The sequence below is a fragment of the Chinchilla lanigera genome, unplaced genomic scaffold (assembly GCF_000276665.1).
Source record: "Chinchilla lanigera isolate Chin_1 unplaced genomic scaffold, ChiLan1.0 scaffold00014, whole genome shotgun sequence".
In the NCBI taxonomy this organism is placed as follows: domain Eukaryota; kingdom Metazoa; phylum Chordata; class Mammalia; order Rodentia; family Chinchillidae; genus Chinchilla; species Chinchilla lanigera.
In genome coordinates this window covers 31,584,976-31,600,746 of record NW_004955415.1, presented here as the reverse complement: position 1 = coordinate 31,600,746, position 15,771 = coordinate 31,584,976, and the positions used below count along the sequence as shown (strand labels likewise).

The 15,771-nt window shown below is 41.0% G+C and overlaps 1 protein-coding gene and 1 long non-coding RNA gene across 3 annotated transcripts in view; both read right to left on the bottom strand.

Moving 5' to 3' along the window:
• LOC102015105 (zinc finger protein 709-like) overlaps positions 1-15,413 on the bottom strand; it is a 44,992-nt gene extending 29,579 nt beyond the window's left edge. The window contains exon 1 of one of the 2 annotated variants that reach the window (XM_005381004.2): positions 14,664-15,413. Coding sequence is in view for 1 of the 2 variants with exons in the window: in XM_005381005.2 (XP_005381062.1) it covers positions 14,664-14,666 (3 nt within the window). In the remaining variant the exon portion in view is untranslated. The remainder of the gene's footprint in view (positions 1-14,663) is intronic. The other variant, XM_005381005.2, reaches the window with a different exon arrangement.
• LOC106148102 lies at positions 10,519-11,201 on the bottom strand. Its single transcript, XR_001233259.1, has 3 exons — positions 11,172-11,201; positions 10,952-11,012; positions 10,519-10,878 (listed from the first exon to the last, which is right to left on the bottom strand). It is a non-coding gene; the product is annotated as an uncharacterized LOC106148102 (long non-coding RNA).
• Positions 15,414-15,771: the final 358 nt, after the last annotated feature.

Here is a 15,771-nt window from a genome sequence, read left to right as displayed (position 1 = left end):
TTCCTTACACTGTTCTCCAGCCACCGTGAAATGAACATCCTAGCCTCTCCACAGCATTCTGCTTCTGCCTTGGAGCCAGGTGACCATTGACTGAATCTCATGAAATCATAAGCCAAATTAAACTCCTTTAGATTGTGGGTGTCAGGTACTATCTCCCAGCAAAGCCAGTATAAAAAATTGGTACTGGAGAAGTGGGTTTGTGGCCTAACTATGTGGGTTAGAACTCTTTGTGAATGGCTCATGTGAAGCGTTTAAAAAGCTTGGACATGCCAGCTAGAGGAGCCCTCAAATGCTACAAGCCGAGTCAGATGAGTCAGATTGCATGAGAAGACCAGAATGCTGACAAGAATACAGGGAGTAAAGGCTGGACTCAGGAGGTTTCATTTGAAAATAAGGACTCCAGGTGGAAGTGAACTAGAGGCTGTACATGTTACAGTCTGGCAAAAATCTATCTGTCTATATTTGTCTTTTTTTTTTTTTTTTTTGCATGTTCTGAGACTTTGCAGGACTGAAATTAAAGGCTCTGCACTAATTCATCTGGTGGGGGAAATTTCAAGGCAGCCCAATATTTACACCGTATCAGGGTAGTGTTGGGTGTTTTTAGCCAGATTTATAGTGAAAAACAGGAGAAAAAGCAGAGGAAAACACTTTCAAAAACATAAATTTTGCCTCCAAAGGAACCATGTGTAAAACTGGGCCTAAAGGAGGCATGGCTGCTAAATAATTAGCATCTTAGAAAGGAAACCAAGTTCTTTGTACAGGGATATGAAGATAGATAGAAGCAAGATCCCACCCACCGCAGACTTAAGGATGCAAGAGTATAAATCTTTCATTTCAGAAGAGTGCCGCTGGGCCCTCTGCTTGAGAAAGGCCTCCTAGAGAATTAATTCCCTTTGATTCACATCACTGTGTTCAGCCTTCCAGGCACTCAGAATTCATCGCAACTATGGTTCAAGGCAGCCTGGTTACCACTTCCACTGACATCAGACCTGGGAGCCACCAATTGATGCTGGTTTTACAGGCATGCAGAATGCAATGTCATGGGGTTGGGGAGGTTTCCATTCAGACTTGAAGAATGGGTAGGAGAGCAGGCACCTAGCTCTTGAGAGGTCAGTGCATGAAGATGTGTTAATTAAGCCAGAGGTGCAAGGGAGACCCCAAGATTTTAGAAATGCCAGGAATGTGGAACTTCTGCAAAGGAATGTGGCAGACAGTGAGTGGAGCAAGCCCAAAAGAGAGGCCAAATGGGCTTTGTGGTCATAAGGGTGGGGTCATCCACTCTCTCTGGAACTCACATTTCACCATCATGTACCCCAGATAATGCACATGGAGCTACAGGACTTAGTATTTTCCCTGCTTGGTTTTGGTCTTGTACTGGTTTCTTTCTTATCCCTCTATGCCTCCTTTTGGGAACAGGAATGTTTACATAGTGGTTATGTTACTTTTTTTGTTTTTTTACATAGGTTCATAGCTAAGAACTTGCCTTTGCCTCAGTAAAGACTTTAACTTGAATTTTTGAAAAGTGCTGGAATTGTTGAGACTTTGGGGAAAAATTAGTAAATTTCCAGTTATATACGGGGAGATGTATCATGTTGGGTGGAGTTATGGATGTTCTATTGTCTTTAGAGATTAAAATGGTTTAAGGAAATATGTTTTAATTGTCAATTTGAGAAAGGGTAGATTGTGATATATCAACTTGACTGGTTAAATATTGCCCAGGGAATTAGTAAGCCCACTTTTAGGTGTGTCTGGAGTGGGTTATGGAGACCTGACCTTGGGTACCATATATGGTTCTGCTTGCTGTGCATTAAGCATCTTTGCTCCTCCATGTCCTTCAGCAATGATGTTCCTGCCTTGGAGCCAGCTGACCATGTAGTGAACTCCCTGAAATCATAAGGCAAATTAAACTGTTCTTTAAACTGTGTGTGTCCCAGCAGCGGGAAAGTTAATATATAGGAAAATCAGTAATTCACATGAGACTGTGATAAACAGTTCAATATTATAAATTACATCTCACAGTTTATTAGCAAGGAAAGCAAAATTTTTGTCCTATTTTCTTTAAAAGTAATGTTTCCTATAATAAAAAAAGTAATATACAATAGCTGTCACACAAGCCAGTATTAATACTCCAACAATCAAGTCATATTTCAATGGATCATTAACCATCAAAAATTAAAATATATAAAAATTAAAGCAACTAGTATATTACAGACACACTGCTTTCACCTAACACCATGTGCTGGAAATGAAAGCTGTGTCAAGTAGAAAAAGAAGACTTAACCTGTGTAATATTGCTTACAGAACACATACACAAATATGTTCTTCAGGTCAACGTTTCCTTGTAAATGTAGAAATCAAATGCACACTGGGGGGCTGGGAATTTAGCTAGCGGCAAAAGCGCCTGCCTGGCAAGCGCAAGGTCGTGAGTTCGGTTCCTGGTACCGGTGAAAAACCAAAAAAAAAAAAAACAAAAAAACAAATGCACACTGGGCTAGGTTAAAAATTATTTAGTAAACAGCAGAAGGAATGTATAACTTTTGGCAGGCATAGTGGCATACACATGGTGGTAACTTGGAATGTCAGGGCAGGAGGGTCACTGCAATTTCAATGCCAGCTTAGGCCACATAGTGAGTTCAAGGTCAGCCATATCTAGATAGCAAAACTCTGTCTTAAGGAGCATAAATAAATAAACAAACAAATTTATTAACTTTCATAAGATCTCTTTCATGTTGGAATTTTTAGACCTGTTATACATGAAGCAATTTTTAATTTGGTTTTTCTTTTCTGGTACTGGGAATTGAACTCAGGACCTTGCGCCTGCCAGACAGGCACTACGTCACTGAGCTATATCCCCAGCCCAAGCAATTTTTATAAGGTTTTCACATACATACATTTCACTTCAGTATGATTTTTCACATGACTTCATGTGTCTATAAACATTGAAAAGTCTCTATTTTAAAAGAGAGATTCAGTACTGTGTATTTCAGGAAGCAGGACACCAGAAGCATTGATAAATCATTCTATTTATGCAGTCCTCATCATTGTGAGTTTACCCATGGCTTTGCTTTGAAAGTAATTAAAAAGAACTAGAATCAGCAAAAGAATCTTACATTTTAAGATTTCTCTCTAGTGACTTCTTTCATGGCCTCAAAAAGCGCCACAATTTCTGAAGACTTTACTGTATGGCTTACATTACTAAATTGCCCTCAAGGGAGAATACTTCTATGGACTTGAAAAGAACTAAAAACATGAAAGATTCCCCACACTCCTTCCTAATGTTTATACAGATTCTCTCCAGTGAGTTCATACAGGAACTCTCCAATAGCTGCCAAAACTGCTTACATTACAGGGTTTCTCTAGAATGAGCCCCTTTGTGTACTTGATAATAACTTTTAATATATAAAAGCTTTTCTGCATTCTTTACATAGTATCTGTCTAGTGTGAATGCTATTATGGATATAAAAGAACTAGAACAGCTAAAGGCTTTCTTATACTTCTTATATTCATAGAGTTCCTCTCCAGTGTGAGACCTTTCATCGACTAGTAAAGGGTTAGAATGCCTGAAGATTTTCCCATAGTGATGACATTCATAGGATTTCTCTCTAGTGCAAATCCTTTCACAGACTTTAGGGAAAAAAAAGATTACTTGGTAAAGATTTACTCACATTGCTGATGTTCATAATGTTTTGTTGGAGACCACTACATAGTGGCTCTGAGAGGGATTTAATATTAACCAATTGGCTTTCCTTGTTTACTTGTGAGTTGTCCAAAGCTCAGGCACCTTGTCTGAAGATGGGCAGCAGACTCATAGTAAATGAACCTCTGTGAGTCACTGGTCATCCTGAGGTCTACATTGGCTTGTGAAGCTGTGACGCCTCAAAGGACAAGATAAGGCCACAGCTGAGGATGTTTGCCTCCAACCCCAATTAACTAAAAGGAGACTAGAGCTGCAGTCTCCACACTCCTACAATAAATACCAACCTAAAGATAAAGTAGTTCTCCTGATTGACATAACTGACAACTTGGGAGAATTCTTCCAAGGTCTTGCTCAGATTCCCAAGTTTTCTTGAGTATCCCCCTCCTTTGTTTGAAAACCAAATAAATACAGCTGCCCAGAGAAGTCTTTGTCTTAACCCAGAGAATCTCGAATGCTGTAAGAGAGTTAGACCCTCCTGGAGACCTACAATCATTTCAATTGTCTCATTTATTTAAGCCTTTGCCGTCCACTCGTTTGAGAGATTGTGGGCTTCATCAGCCCACAATAACTAAGGGTTATTAACCTGATAATGTTTCTCTATAGTGTGAGTACTTCCATGAACTTTGAAAGACCTATGATAATTAAAGGACTTCCCACACTGTTTGCAATCATATGGATTCTCTCCAGTTGAATTTATTCATGTCTTAGAACAGTACTAGGACATGTAAGCACTTTCCCATAAAATTCATACTTGTAAGGTCTACTATATACTATCAGGTGTGTTTTAAGACCTACACAAACAATTTCCTACATTTGGCACATTCATATAGTTTCTCTTGAGTGTGAGTAGTTCCAGGATGTTTAAAAGAATTAAAGTTACTGATGGAGTGTCCACATTCCTTACATTTATAGGCCTTATGTCCAGTGTGAATCTATTCATGGTTTAGAGCTACATTTGAAGAATTAAAGGTTTTTCCACAAGTTTACCTTCAGAAACTCTATTCCCATGCAATATGTTTTTTAACCCATACAAGCAAAAAGGTTTTGCCACATTCTGTACATTCATACTATCTCTCTCCAGTGCGAGTGCTTTTATATACTTCAAAAGAACTAGAATAAATGAAGGCTTCTCCACATTTCTTACACTTATAGGGTTTCTCTCCAATGTGAATCCTTTCATGTATTAGAAATAAACTCAAAAAGAACAATTTTCCATACACTTGACATTTATAAGGTATATGTGAACAGCCAGCCCAATTCTTACTACTTTTTATCAAAATAAATATGAGATGTTTTCCCATATGATTTCTGGGTAAGTTGTCATCCTAGTTAAGTAGAGTCATCAAGGAACTTGAAATACCAGCTAAGCAGTCAAAGGGCTCAGAATAAATGCAGGTAGAACCATTAAGGAGTTGAACTAGGTGGCTAAGAGGACTCTGCTTAGGGAAGTTTGCCCTTACTTCATGGGAGTTTGGAGTAGGCAAGGCCAACAGATGGCACAGGCCTCTTCTCCCTAATGAGTTAATAGGTCCAAATATGGAAACCAAAGCCCGTAGGGGGCTTTCTTCTGTGTGTAATGGTGCTGGCATCTCTCATACAGAGACCTTTGTCTATTCCGTGTTAGGGTCTCAAAAAGGACACTTCGTGGAACCCTTGGGTCTTCTCCTTATGAGTGGGGTGCTTCCTTAAGAAGCACAAGCCTAGTTGTCTCCTTTTCTCTATAGGTCCCAAGACAAGCAAATGGGAAATCTATTGGATCTTGCAATCATGCAGCTTTCACCAACACCACCACTAGGCCCTATACTTGATAAATGGAAAAGGTTTGATCCTGACAATCTAAAACAGGAGCAGCTCATCTAGTATTGCAATACGGCTTGGGTCCAGTATGAACTGGGGGGTGAGCAAGAGATGGGTACAAGGTGGTACTTTAAATTATCAGACTATTCCCCAGTTACAGCATTTCTGCTTAAAACATACAAGATGGAATGAAATGCCTGATGTTCAGGCTTTTGTGACTCTCTATTAAAGGGAATGCTTAGGAGATATGGTGTTCAGAGTGGCCTCCAAGCAAGAAAAAGATATTCTAGGTGACCCCATCCTGTGATCCTCACTTGTCTCTCAAGGACATGTGGGTCTCTCTGATCTGTTTTATGATACTGAGAGATCGCCTCAACTTCCTCCTTATAAATCCAGGGCAATAAATTAAGCCCATTCCCTCCAAGTGTCTCAGGAACGCCATTAGAGCCTAGTGTGCCAGGGGAACACACAATCAGGCTTCTCAGACAGCTTTAAGCCTCTCATGTAGAATCTGCAGTGGTGCTTCTTACCACTATAATTCACAGCTTATCCAGCCCCAACAGAAGTCCCAGTGCCGAGAGGGAATACTCAGGTTCAAGTCCCTTTTTCAGTTGCAGATGTCCAACAGTGCAAGGAACAATTAGGCCAACTATCAGAAGATCCCAGTAAGTGTGCAGATGGGTTTCAGACTTTGGCCCTTGCTTTTTATCTATGATGGGGAGATGTCCCATATATCTTAGCCACTTGCTGTATCTCAGATGAAAAACAAAGAGTTCTACAAGAGGCTACAAACTGCAGATGAACAATATGTCTTGAAAAGGGGAGAAAACTAGCCTGGAGAAGCTATTCTCCCTTCACTGGAGCCAAACTGGGACTATAATACTCACAGTGGGCTAGAGATGATGTTGGTATGGTAGCTGCTCTTAACACGGGAATGAAAAGGTACATTAAAAAGTCTGTCAATTATGATAAAGTGAGTGGGGTCTTACACAGATTCTCTGTACACAAGAAAATCCAGTTTTGATGTGTAACTGATTAGCAGAGGCCTTCTGCAAGTGTACTAATATAGAACCATCTTTCAGGGAGGGAGAGACACTAATGGGACATAATTTTATCTTAATTTAATCAGCCCCAGATATTTGATGTAAACTACAAAAACCTCAGAGGGGGGCTGAGGATTTAGCTCAGCGGCAAAGCGCCTGCCTGGCAAGCGCAAGGTCGTGAGTTCGGTTCCTGGTACCAGAGAAAAAAAACAACAAAAAAACAAAACCTCAGAGGGGGTTACAGACACCTATGGGCCAATTACTGGACACAGCCCTTTCTGTGTTCAACAATCAGGACCCATAGGAGAGACAAAGATTATAGCTGTCACAATTGGTAATGCTTTAAATCCACCCAGGTCACCTAAGGAAAAACTCAGGGACAGCTGAGGAAAGAGTTCCTGCTTCAAGTGCAAGAAGACTGGACCCTGGGCACGAGACTGCACCAAGCCTCCCTCTGGGCCTAGATCTGCAAGTGAGGCAGCTAATGTACTTGACTCATGGCAAAGTTCCACTGTCCCCACTCCCAGAGAGGGGCCTGGCCAGCCAGAATCCTCACTTTCTGCTCTGATGACTGAAGAGACCCAGGGGAACCTGCGATGCCCCTGTCCGTGGACATCACCATCTCCTTCAAGGAACCCTCATAAACCCAAACATTATGGGTGGGCCAATTTGACTGCCTACTAATACAGGGGCAGCTCAGTCCCTCGTGACTTCTTTCTCTGGAAAACCCTAGGTCTACAGCCATGGTAGGGGTGGAGGCGACCTCGAGTCAGATTCTTTACTCCTCCTCATTGTTTCCTGACAGATTTTCCTTTCTTCAACCCAGCCAGTGAGCCACAGCACCCCAAAGCTGTTGGAGAGCACATAATCCTCAGTAGGTAGGGTCTACAGGCCCTTCTAGCTTTAAGAAGCTGCAGAAGACAAAGAGATCTCTATTCCCTGAGCACCCCATAAAGAATTATGGGGATCTGTGTCTCTCGGGAAAATGAGATAGGAGATTAGGCCATAGGAAAAGCTGGCTGGGGAGGTGGACATTGTGTGAGACCCTGACTGACCTCCATTGTATATTAGTAGTCGTCTTAAGCATTAAGTTTCTGTTGTCTGAGATAAGTTTCTGTTATCCTGCCTACTTCCCCAAAGACATGCACCTTTCCCTTTAAGTCAGGACTGCCCACCGTTACCTAGCTACTCCCACCTCTAGGGCTAGGACTGCCCACCGTTACCTAGCCACTCCCGCCTTTGTCCGGTTACTTGGTTACTCCCGCCTTAAGAACTTCCGCATTTCCCCGCGCCCTATATATACACAGTACTTCCCGCCAATAAACGAGACTTGATCAGAATCCTGTCTTGTCTCCATTCTTCGTGTCTCTTGTCCCTTTATCATCCCCACTCCCCTTCTAGGGTCCTCGTTGACTGTACCCGCGGGCCGGGGCAGGACATGACCTGTTCATTATATGATCCTGAACACATGTACAGAACAGTTGCCAAATCCCTGCACAAAGACTTCTTGCAAGAACTCATATAGGTTTTCCACAGGATGACCTAGACCTGATGTCGGTCAGAGACATGGGATCCAAGCACCACCTCTCAGGACCTGTATGTAGAAGTTCTCATGGGTTTCCTCAAGATTTAAACAGCATAAAAGGACACATCAATGCCATGAAGACTTTGCTATTATAGCTTTCCAAGATAGCCCACACTGTTTCCCAGACGCAGCATCTTTTATCTTTGCTCTTACCGTTTTTTTCTGTTTACTTAACCCAAGCTCACTCTACAAAGCCAATTTCTCTACTACTCTTTGCTTTTACTTTCTTGAATGAACTACGCCACTGCTTTAAAAAATTGTCAAAAAAGGGACCTTTGGAAAATTTTGGTGTAAATTTACTTTGCTACACTCATTATGAAAAAAAGAGTAAAGTAGAAGGCATCACAATCCTGAATTTCAAATCATAAAACCTGTAGTCATAAAAAACAGTATATTATTGGTGCAAAAATAGACATGTAGTCTAACACAATACAACAGAAGATACAGAACAGCCTCATGCACCTTTAGCTCCCTGACCTTTGACAAAGGGGTTAAAAACAAATGCTAGAGAAAAGATAGTGTCTTTATCAAGTTATGCTGTGAAAACTGGTTATGTGCCTACAGAAGAATGAATCTAGACTGTATCTCTTACCCTGTACTAAAATCAAGTCATGATGGATCAAAGACATAGACATAAAAAGATAAACACTGAATTTTTTGGAAGATAAAATACATAAAATTTGAAGACATAGGCATAGGTAAGGACTTACTGAACAGAACCCCAATTGTTTAAGAAATAATTCTAAGAATCAAAAGATCAGAATTTATCAAATCAAAAAGCTTTTGCATAGCCAAGAGAACAATCAACAAAATGAAGAGATAACCTACATAATGGAAAAATATTTTGCTGGCTACACCTCTATAAAGGACTAATATACAGAATATAAAATAAATTTTAAAATTAGACCCCAAGACATAACCTAGTCAAAAATGGGCAACTGAAATGAAGAGATACTTCTCACAAGAAGTATAAATGTTCAGTAAGTACATGAAAACATGTTCAGCATCTCTGGACATTAGGTAAATGCAAATCAAAATAACAATGAGAATGGCTACCATCAAGGGATCAAACAAGTACTGATGAAGATGTGTGGGAAAAAGAATCCTGCAACCACCGTGGAAAACAGTTTGGAGGTTCCTCAAAAAAATAGAAATTTTGGGGCTGGGGATTTAGCTCAGTGGCACAGCACCTGCCTGGCAAGCACAAGGTCATGAGTTCGATTCCTGGTACCAGAGAAAAACAAAACAAAACAAAAAAAAAATAGAAATTCTATCTGACCCAGCTATATGTCTCCAGGGTATGTTCCTGAAAAGAGTTAGAGCCGTCATATCACAGTCATGCATGTGTACCCATAGTAATGGTAGGGTAATTCACAATATCACGGAAACAGCCTACATGCCCACTAGCACATGGATGGATAAAGAACATGGTATTACCCAACCATAAAGAGGGATTAACTAGAATCATCTGTAGGAAAATGAATGGATTTTTGGACTAGAATGTTAAATCAGACACAGAAAGTTACAGACTGTATGACTTCTCACACAGGAAAACGAAAATATAAGTAATTTAAAGAGAAAAACAAAGAGATGATAGGAAACAGGGAGGTAGACTTTTGGATATGAGGAACAAGATCTGGGGAAGAGGGAGAGGGGAAGAAAGAGGAAAAGGGAATCAAAAATTCAATGAATGTAATTATTACGTATCAAAAATATATACTAGTTAGAAAATAAAAGCAGATTCTGCCATTAGTGACTCTATGTGTCAGGGTACGGAATATTAAGCTAAGTGAAATAAGACACAGAACAAAAACATTGCAAAATCACATTTACATGTGAAAGCAGTCAAATATCCAGACATATACAAGAAACCAATACTTACCTGGGACAAGAGCTGGGATCAGAACACAGTGAGGACATGATGGTCAGAGGACACTAAACAGATATTTAGAACAAACAAGTCTACACATTGAATCTACAACACGAAAAGTATAGGTAAGGGCTGGGGATATAGCTCAGCAGCACAGTGCCTGCCTGGCAAGTACAAGGTCCTGAGTTTGATTTCTGGTTTAAAAAAATATGTACAGGTAATAAAATGGTGTTTTATTTGGGATTCTCTTCAATGAGATTTTACTTGGCTTTATAACAAAAAAAGAAAACACGGGTTACTGTTAGATAATGGATGTGTTCATTTTCTCTACTACAGCAAGCACTTTACTATCTATATGAATTTTATAACTTCATGTCATAGACCTTAAATACACACATTTCTTTTATAAGTTCATGTAAATGGGTTCTTCTTGTTTTTCTAATTTGTAAACAGTGAACACATATATCATGTTTAAGTATACATAGATACATATAGTTATTTTTTGAGATGGGGTCTCACTATGTAGTTCAGGTTGGCTTCAAACTAATGGCAACCTGCCTGCCTCAGCCTCCCAAGTGTTGGCATTACAGGCAGCACCACTTCTCACAGCTAAGTATACATTTTTGGTAAAAAAATTCAATGATTAAATAAATTCACAATGCACCTAATTGTTTTATTTCCTTATCTTTACTATTTCATGTTATTAGCAAGACACAGTGGTTTGTGCTTGTAGTCTTTGCTGCTGGGGCAGGGGGGTTACACAGGAGGATTCCTTGAGACCAGGGATTTGATGCCAGCCTGAGCAAGATAGCCAGAGTCCTGTTTCTGGCCACAGTTCAGCAGTAAAGCACATGTCTGCAATGCGTGAAGCCCTGTATTCAATGTTCTGCATGAAAAAAAATTCATCAAACACTAATATTCTCTTGTGGGAGAATTCCTTTAGTTTTGAGGAAAATTACCTGGTCTCCCTCTTATTTTGGGTACCAATCTGCAAAATTACTGATTTCCAATTTTTTTTTCCTAAAAGGTAAAGAGAGAAAAACTATGAGACTTTCTATAAAATTTCTTAGACTATAAATTCATAATGAGCTAAGAACATGCTTTGGTTGTTCACCACACTATTTTCTTTCTTTCTTTCTTTTTTGGTATCAGGCATCGAACTCAGGACCTGGTGCTTACCAGGCAGGCACTTGTGTGGCTGAGCTATATTCCCACTATTTTCTTGTTTGTTCCAAACTGTGGAAAAAATAAATAAATAATCAGGAATAAGGTCATTTATTCAGAACTAGGAAGATAATACCAAGAGACTGTAATGATGGCCCAAGGGCCAGTTATGAATCATGATTCCAAGGATGTCCACATGGAAATTGTATGAAGTTAATCATAAGTTAAAAGCTCTGTCCCACAAAGCTGGGCATGGTGGTACATGCCCATAATCCCAGAACTCAGGAGGCTGAGGCAGGAGGATCACCAGAAGTTCCAGGCCAGCCTGGGCTACATAGTGAGTTTAAGACCTCTAATCTACATAGGGAGACCCTGTCTCAAAAAACAAAAACAAAAACAAAAACAAAAGAGCTGTCCCAAAAGATTTCAAGTATGATCTACAAATAGGTTAGCAGGCCACATATATGCCCAGTCAACCATAAATTTGATTTTCCCAATACTCTCGATAACTCTCAACTTAGGAGAGGGCTTTACTTAGTATTATCGTGTTATTAGAAAGAATAAAACAGTCAATCATCAGAATGACTTACTGCAGAATCTAATGCAAAACTTGATGAGAGGTAGCCAAAGGAATAGAACAGAAGACTTAGAAAACTTCCATGTACGTAAAGCCACTAGATTTTTGACAGAGGGACTTTGGAGAAAAGACAGCCTCCTTTAACAGTGGTACTGAGAAAATTGGAAATCTACTTGTGGGTGACTGAAACTAGATTTCTATCTCTCACTCTGTGCTAAAAGTAAATCAAAATGGACCAAAGACCTAGATATAAAAACAGAAATTTAGGGGCTGGGGGTTTAGCTCAGCGGCACAGCGTCTGCCTGGCAAGCGCAAGGTCGTGTGTTCCCGGTACCGGAAAAAAAAACCCAGAAATTTAAACCTCCTGGAAGATAACATAGGGATAACAGTTGAAGCCACAGGTTCAGGCAAAATGTCCCTGAATAGAGCTCTAACAGCCCAGGAAATAATAATGAAAATTAACAAATGGGATTATATCAAATTTAAGAGCTTCTGCACAGCAAAGCAAACAAGTGTGAAGAGACACATTGATTCATAAATTAATGACTAAAATAAAGGAGAAATTCCAGCAAACTGAAGCTCGTCACCCAGAGACAGGGATTGGGAGTGAGGGGTTGTGAGATAAAAGGAGAAAGAGGTATGAGACTTAAAATGACAAAGACATGTTAAATGCAAGAACCAAAAACCCAAGTGAACCTCACTATTCTGTATTACTAACATGCACTGATAAAAATAAATACATTTTAGAAATTGCTGCTTCATCTCCCACTTTCCCATTTATCAAGCTTTGTTCAACGGAGTTGAACAAACAGAATGACTCTTCACAAACAGAAACAGCACTCCTGAGCATGCCCCTTAAACCCAAAAGAACCCCTTGCCATGGTGTGCGGCAACATACCAACCCCAAGCAGGAAGTAACATTGTTTCTGTCCCTGAATGGTCCAGGAAACCAGAGATCTAGATAGTCTTTGTCACACTACACCACCTACCCCTGTGGGTGTATGTCATAAGTGGACCAAAGATTACACAACCAAGTGCTAGCTGCAGTGGACACTTGAAGTCTGAGACTGGATTCTTACTTCTGAGAAGCTATACAAGGAAGATTTAAATGTATAAGCATAGAAAGGCCAAGAAAATGATGACACATTCCCATAAGTAGATCTCTACCACTTACTGATGATCAATTCTACTACGGGAACCATTCTATACAACTTCTATACAACGTTTTTGTTCTGTGTCTTATTTCACTTAGCTTAATATTCTGTACCCAAATAATCCCACGACATTGGCGTTGCTCAGTCCACAATCCAGTTTAGACTTAATACGCCTAATAGAAAAACAGTCTATGGTGTAAAATTAAGATTTTGTCAGTATTCATTTTAACTTCAAATTCCATTTTACCCAGCTCTCACTGACATATCAAGGGACATATATTTTCATTTCATTCACTTCAGTGTGAAAATTTTAACAAGAGGTTTGTGCTAGAGGCTGGGTGGGAGAAATGGGATGATTTAAGCCCTTTTAAAAATCTCATGTAATAATTTTCCAAATGCATGATACTTGAGATGGGTCTTTGAGGAACAGCAGAAACCAGCCTGGCGGGACGTGCACCTGTTTACCTAGAAGACTATTTAACTCTCTTTCCCCGCCTTTCCCTGCCCTGCATTTAGGAAGCTACATTGCAAGGACCAGTCACACGGGCAGCAGTCTCTGTCAGGGAGGGGTCAAGAGGAAAACAGCCAATAGAAAGAGAGCGAAGACGAGGTTCTAAATTCTCCTTGCTCCCACCTCGCCAACCTGATTAGCGGGCAAACCTGCTATCTTCTGCTGTATGCTATAGACCTCATGCTACGCTGGTCCCTGCTTGGAATCTTGGGGTCTCATTTTCAAATAACTAATCCAGCCTTTGTCTCTTTTAGACCTAGTGATGACTACTGTTCTCTGATATTGGTGTCGGCATTTTCCTCACAACTCACGGCCTCCTGTAATACTATCCACACTTTAATAAATAAAAATCATCAATGTCTCACTCACTACAGTTTTAAGGATGCCTCCACAGACCGTCTAAATTGCAAGGTCATATAAACCTGAATCAATTACACAGACACAGGCACAACGAAATGAGCAAAAAAAAGTAAATGACTTCCGCCAGTTTCTGGGAAAATCATACCCAACAACTGAACAATATAATTTAAAGATAACATGTGGAAAGGATATTACAGTGGCATCATAGCACAGGCTGCTACAACAAAATATTAAGGGCTGAGGGAATTAAACACATTTATTTCTGGAGGCTTAGAAGTCTAAAATCACTGCATATCCTAATTGCTTTTGCATATAACTCACAATATTCAAACTATGTTAGGTATGGCCAAAAGGAAAAAAACAAACAAAATAAATCCAGCTGGGGAAGGGATGGGGTAAACGGATAGGACCCAGGAAAGTCTACAAAGAGAATCCTCAGCCGAAGGGAGCCCCCAATCCAAAGCAAGCTCAGGAAGGAAAAGCACAAGGATTTACACAAGTCGTCCCACGTGCTCTGTCTCTGATTCACTCACATGTAAAGTAGCCCCAAACAAAATTAAAATTAAAGTTTTCTTTCCCGCCAATGCCAAGAGCTAGGCTGAGAGCATGCGGGTCGAATTTGAAAACTCGGGACAAACAAGGCTGGTCTGCAGCAGGGAACCCCACCACGAAATCCACCCCTCCGGTCAGGAGTCCCCGCCGCCGACGCACACCCTGGGACATACAGGGCTCCAGGCTGGTGTCCATATCACAGCACGGGGCATGACAGGACAGTGCACCCGCTGCCATCGCAGCCTCACCCCCAGTGGAGAAGCCCGAGTGCCGCGTGTGCAGCTTCGGACGCAGGGCTCCGCGGCCGCAGGTTCCAGGTCGCCCCTGGAGTCCCGAGGCTGGTCCGCACTCACCATTCCCGGCTTCACTGGTGTCCTGGAGGCCTCAGCAAGGCTCCCACGACCACTGTAAGTCACCACTCCACAGGAAGAAGAACCTCAGCGCTTCAGGTGAGAGGTGTTTACAAAGCCCATGGAACAGGAAGGACTTCCCCCTGCTGGGGCAGCGACTCTGGACGTCTGCTTCTGGTGGCCTCTGATTGGATGGTTTCTGTGACCCCGCCCCCGCTCTGTGAGCGACAGTTCTGGAAGGAGAGCCCAAGCGTCCACCACCACTGAACTGTTTCCCAGAAGGGGCGCCTGGTCTCCTCCAGCAGTCAGAGCCTTCGCCTAAAGCTGCCAGGCCACTGGAGGAATTGGATCCTTAGTTTAGAAACACTGACACTTAGCCGTGGCGTCACAATATGTTCTCACCTCTCTCTTCACGTTGATCTTTGACTCTTACCTGGGTCGAGGTCTCTCCACCCATCCGGTCTCCACCCTGCGCAGGAGCTACTCTGTGTCCTCAGAAGGTTAACCTCCACCTCCAGCCTGGGCTCAGGATCCCTTCTCAGACCAACTCCCTTCTACACAATGACTTTTTTTCAAAAAAAAAAAAAAGGTCATTTTTTTTTAAAAAATGTCATTAATAGATAAGCGATCTTTTTCTGTTTTTATATCCTGCAGCCTTGCTGGAATTATATAGTAAATTTTTTCAGGATTTATAGATTTCTCAATGGAGGTAGTGTCATCTGCAAAAAGAGGTAAGTGCACCTCTAAATGTTACCTATTTCTGATCATTCTGAATTCTTTTTCTTCAAATCATAGAACAAATAACAAAACTGAGAGGCAACTAAGCTGTGAAGAAAAGTTTATTCTTTGGCCTAAGAATAAGGACAAGCCAGAAAAAAAAAACAAAAAAAAAAAAACAAAAAACACCTCACATGTATAACTGTACCATCCCAAAATGTATGGCTTCTTAGAGTAAAGAGGAAGAAGGAATGTTTAGTTAATGGGTAGGGGATTACTCATGCCTTTTTCTATGGAAGGTTGTGGGTCCATCCTAAACATCAGGGACTACTTTTTTTACAATACTTATGTGGGCAAGATGCTGTCTGGGCCAGAAATGGAGGTATCATGATTG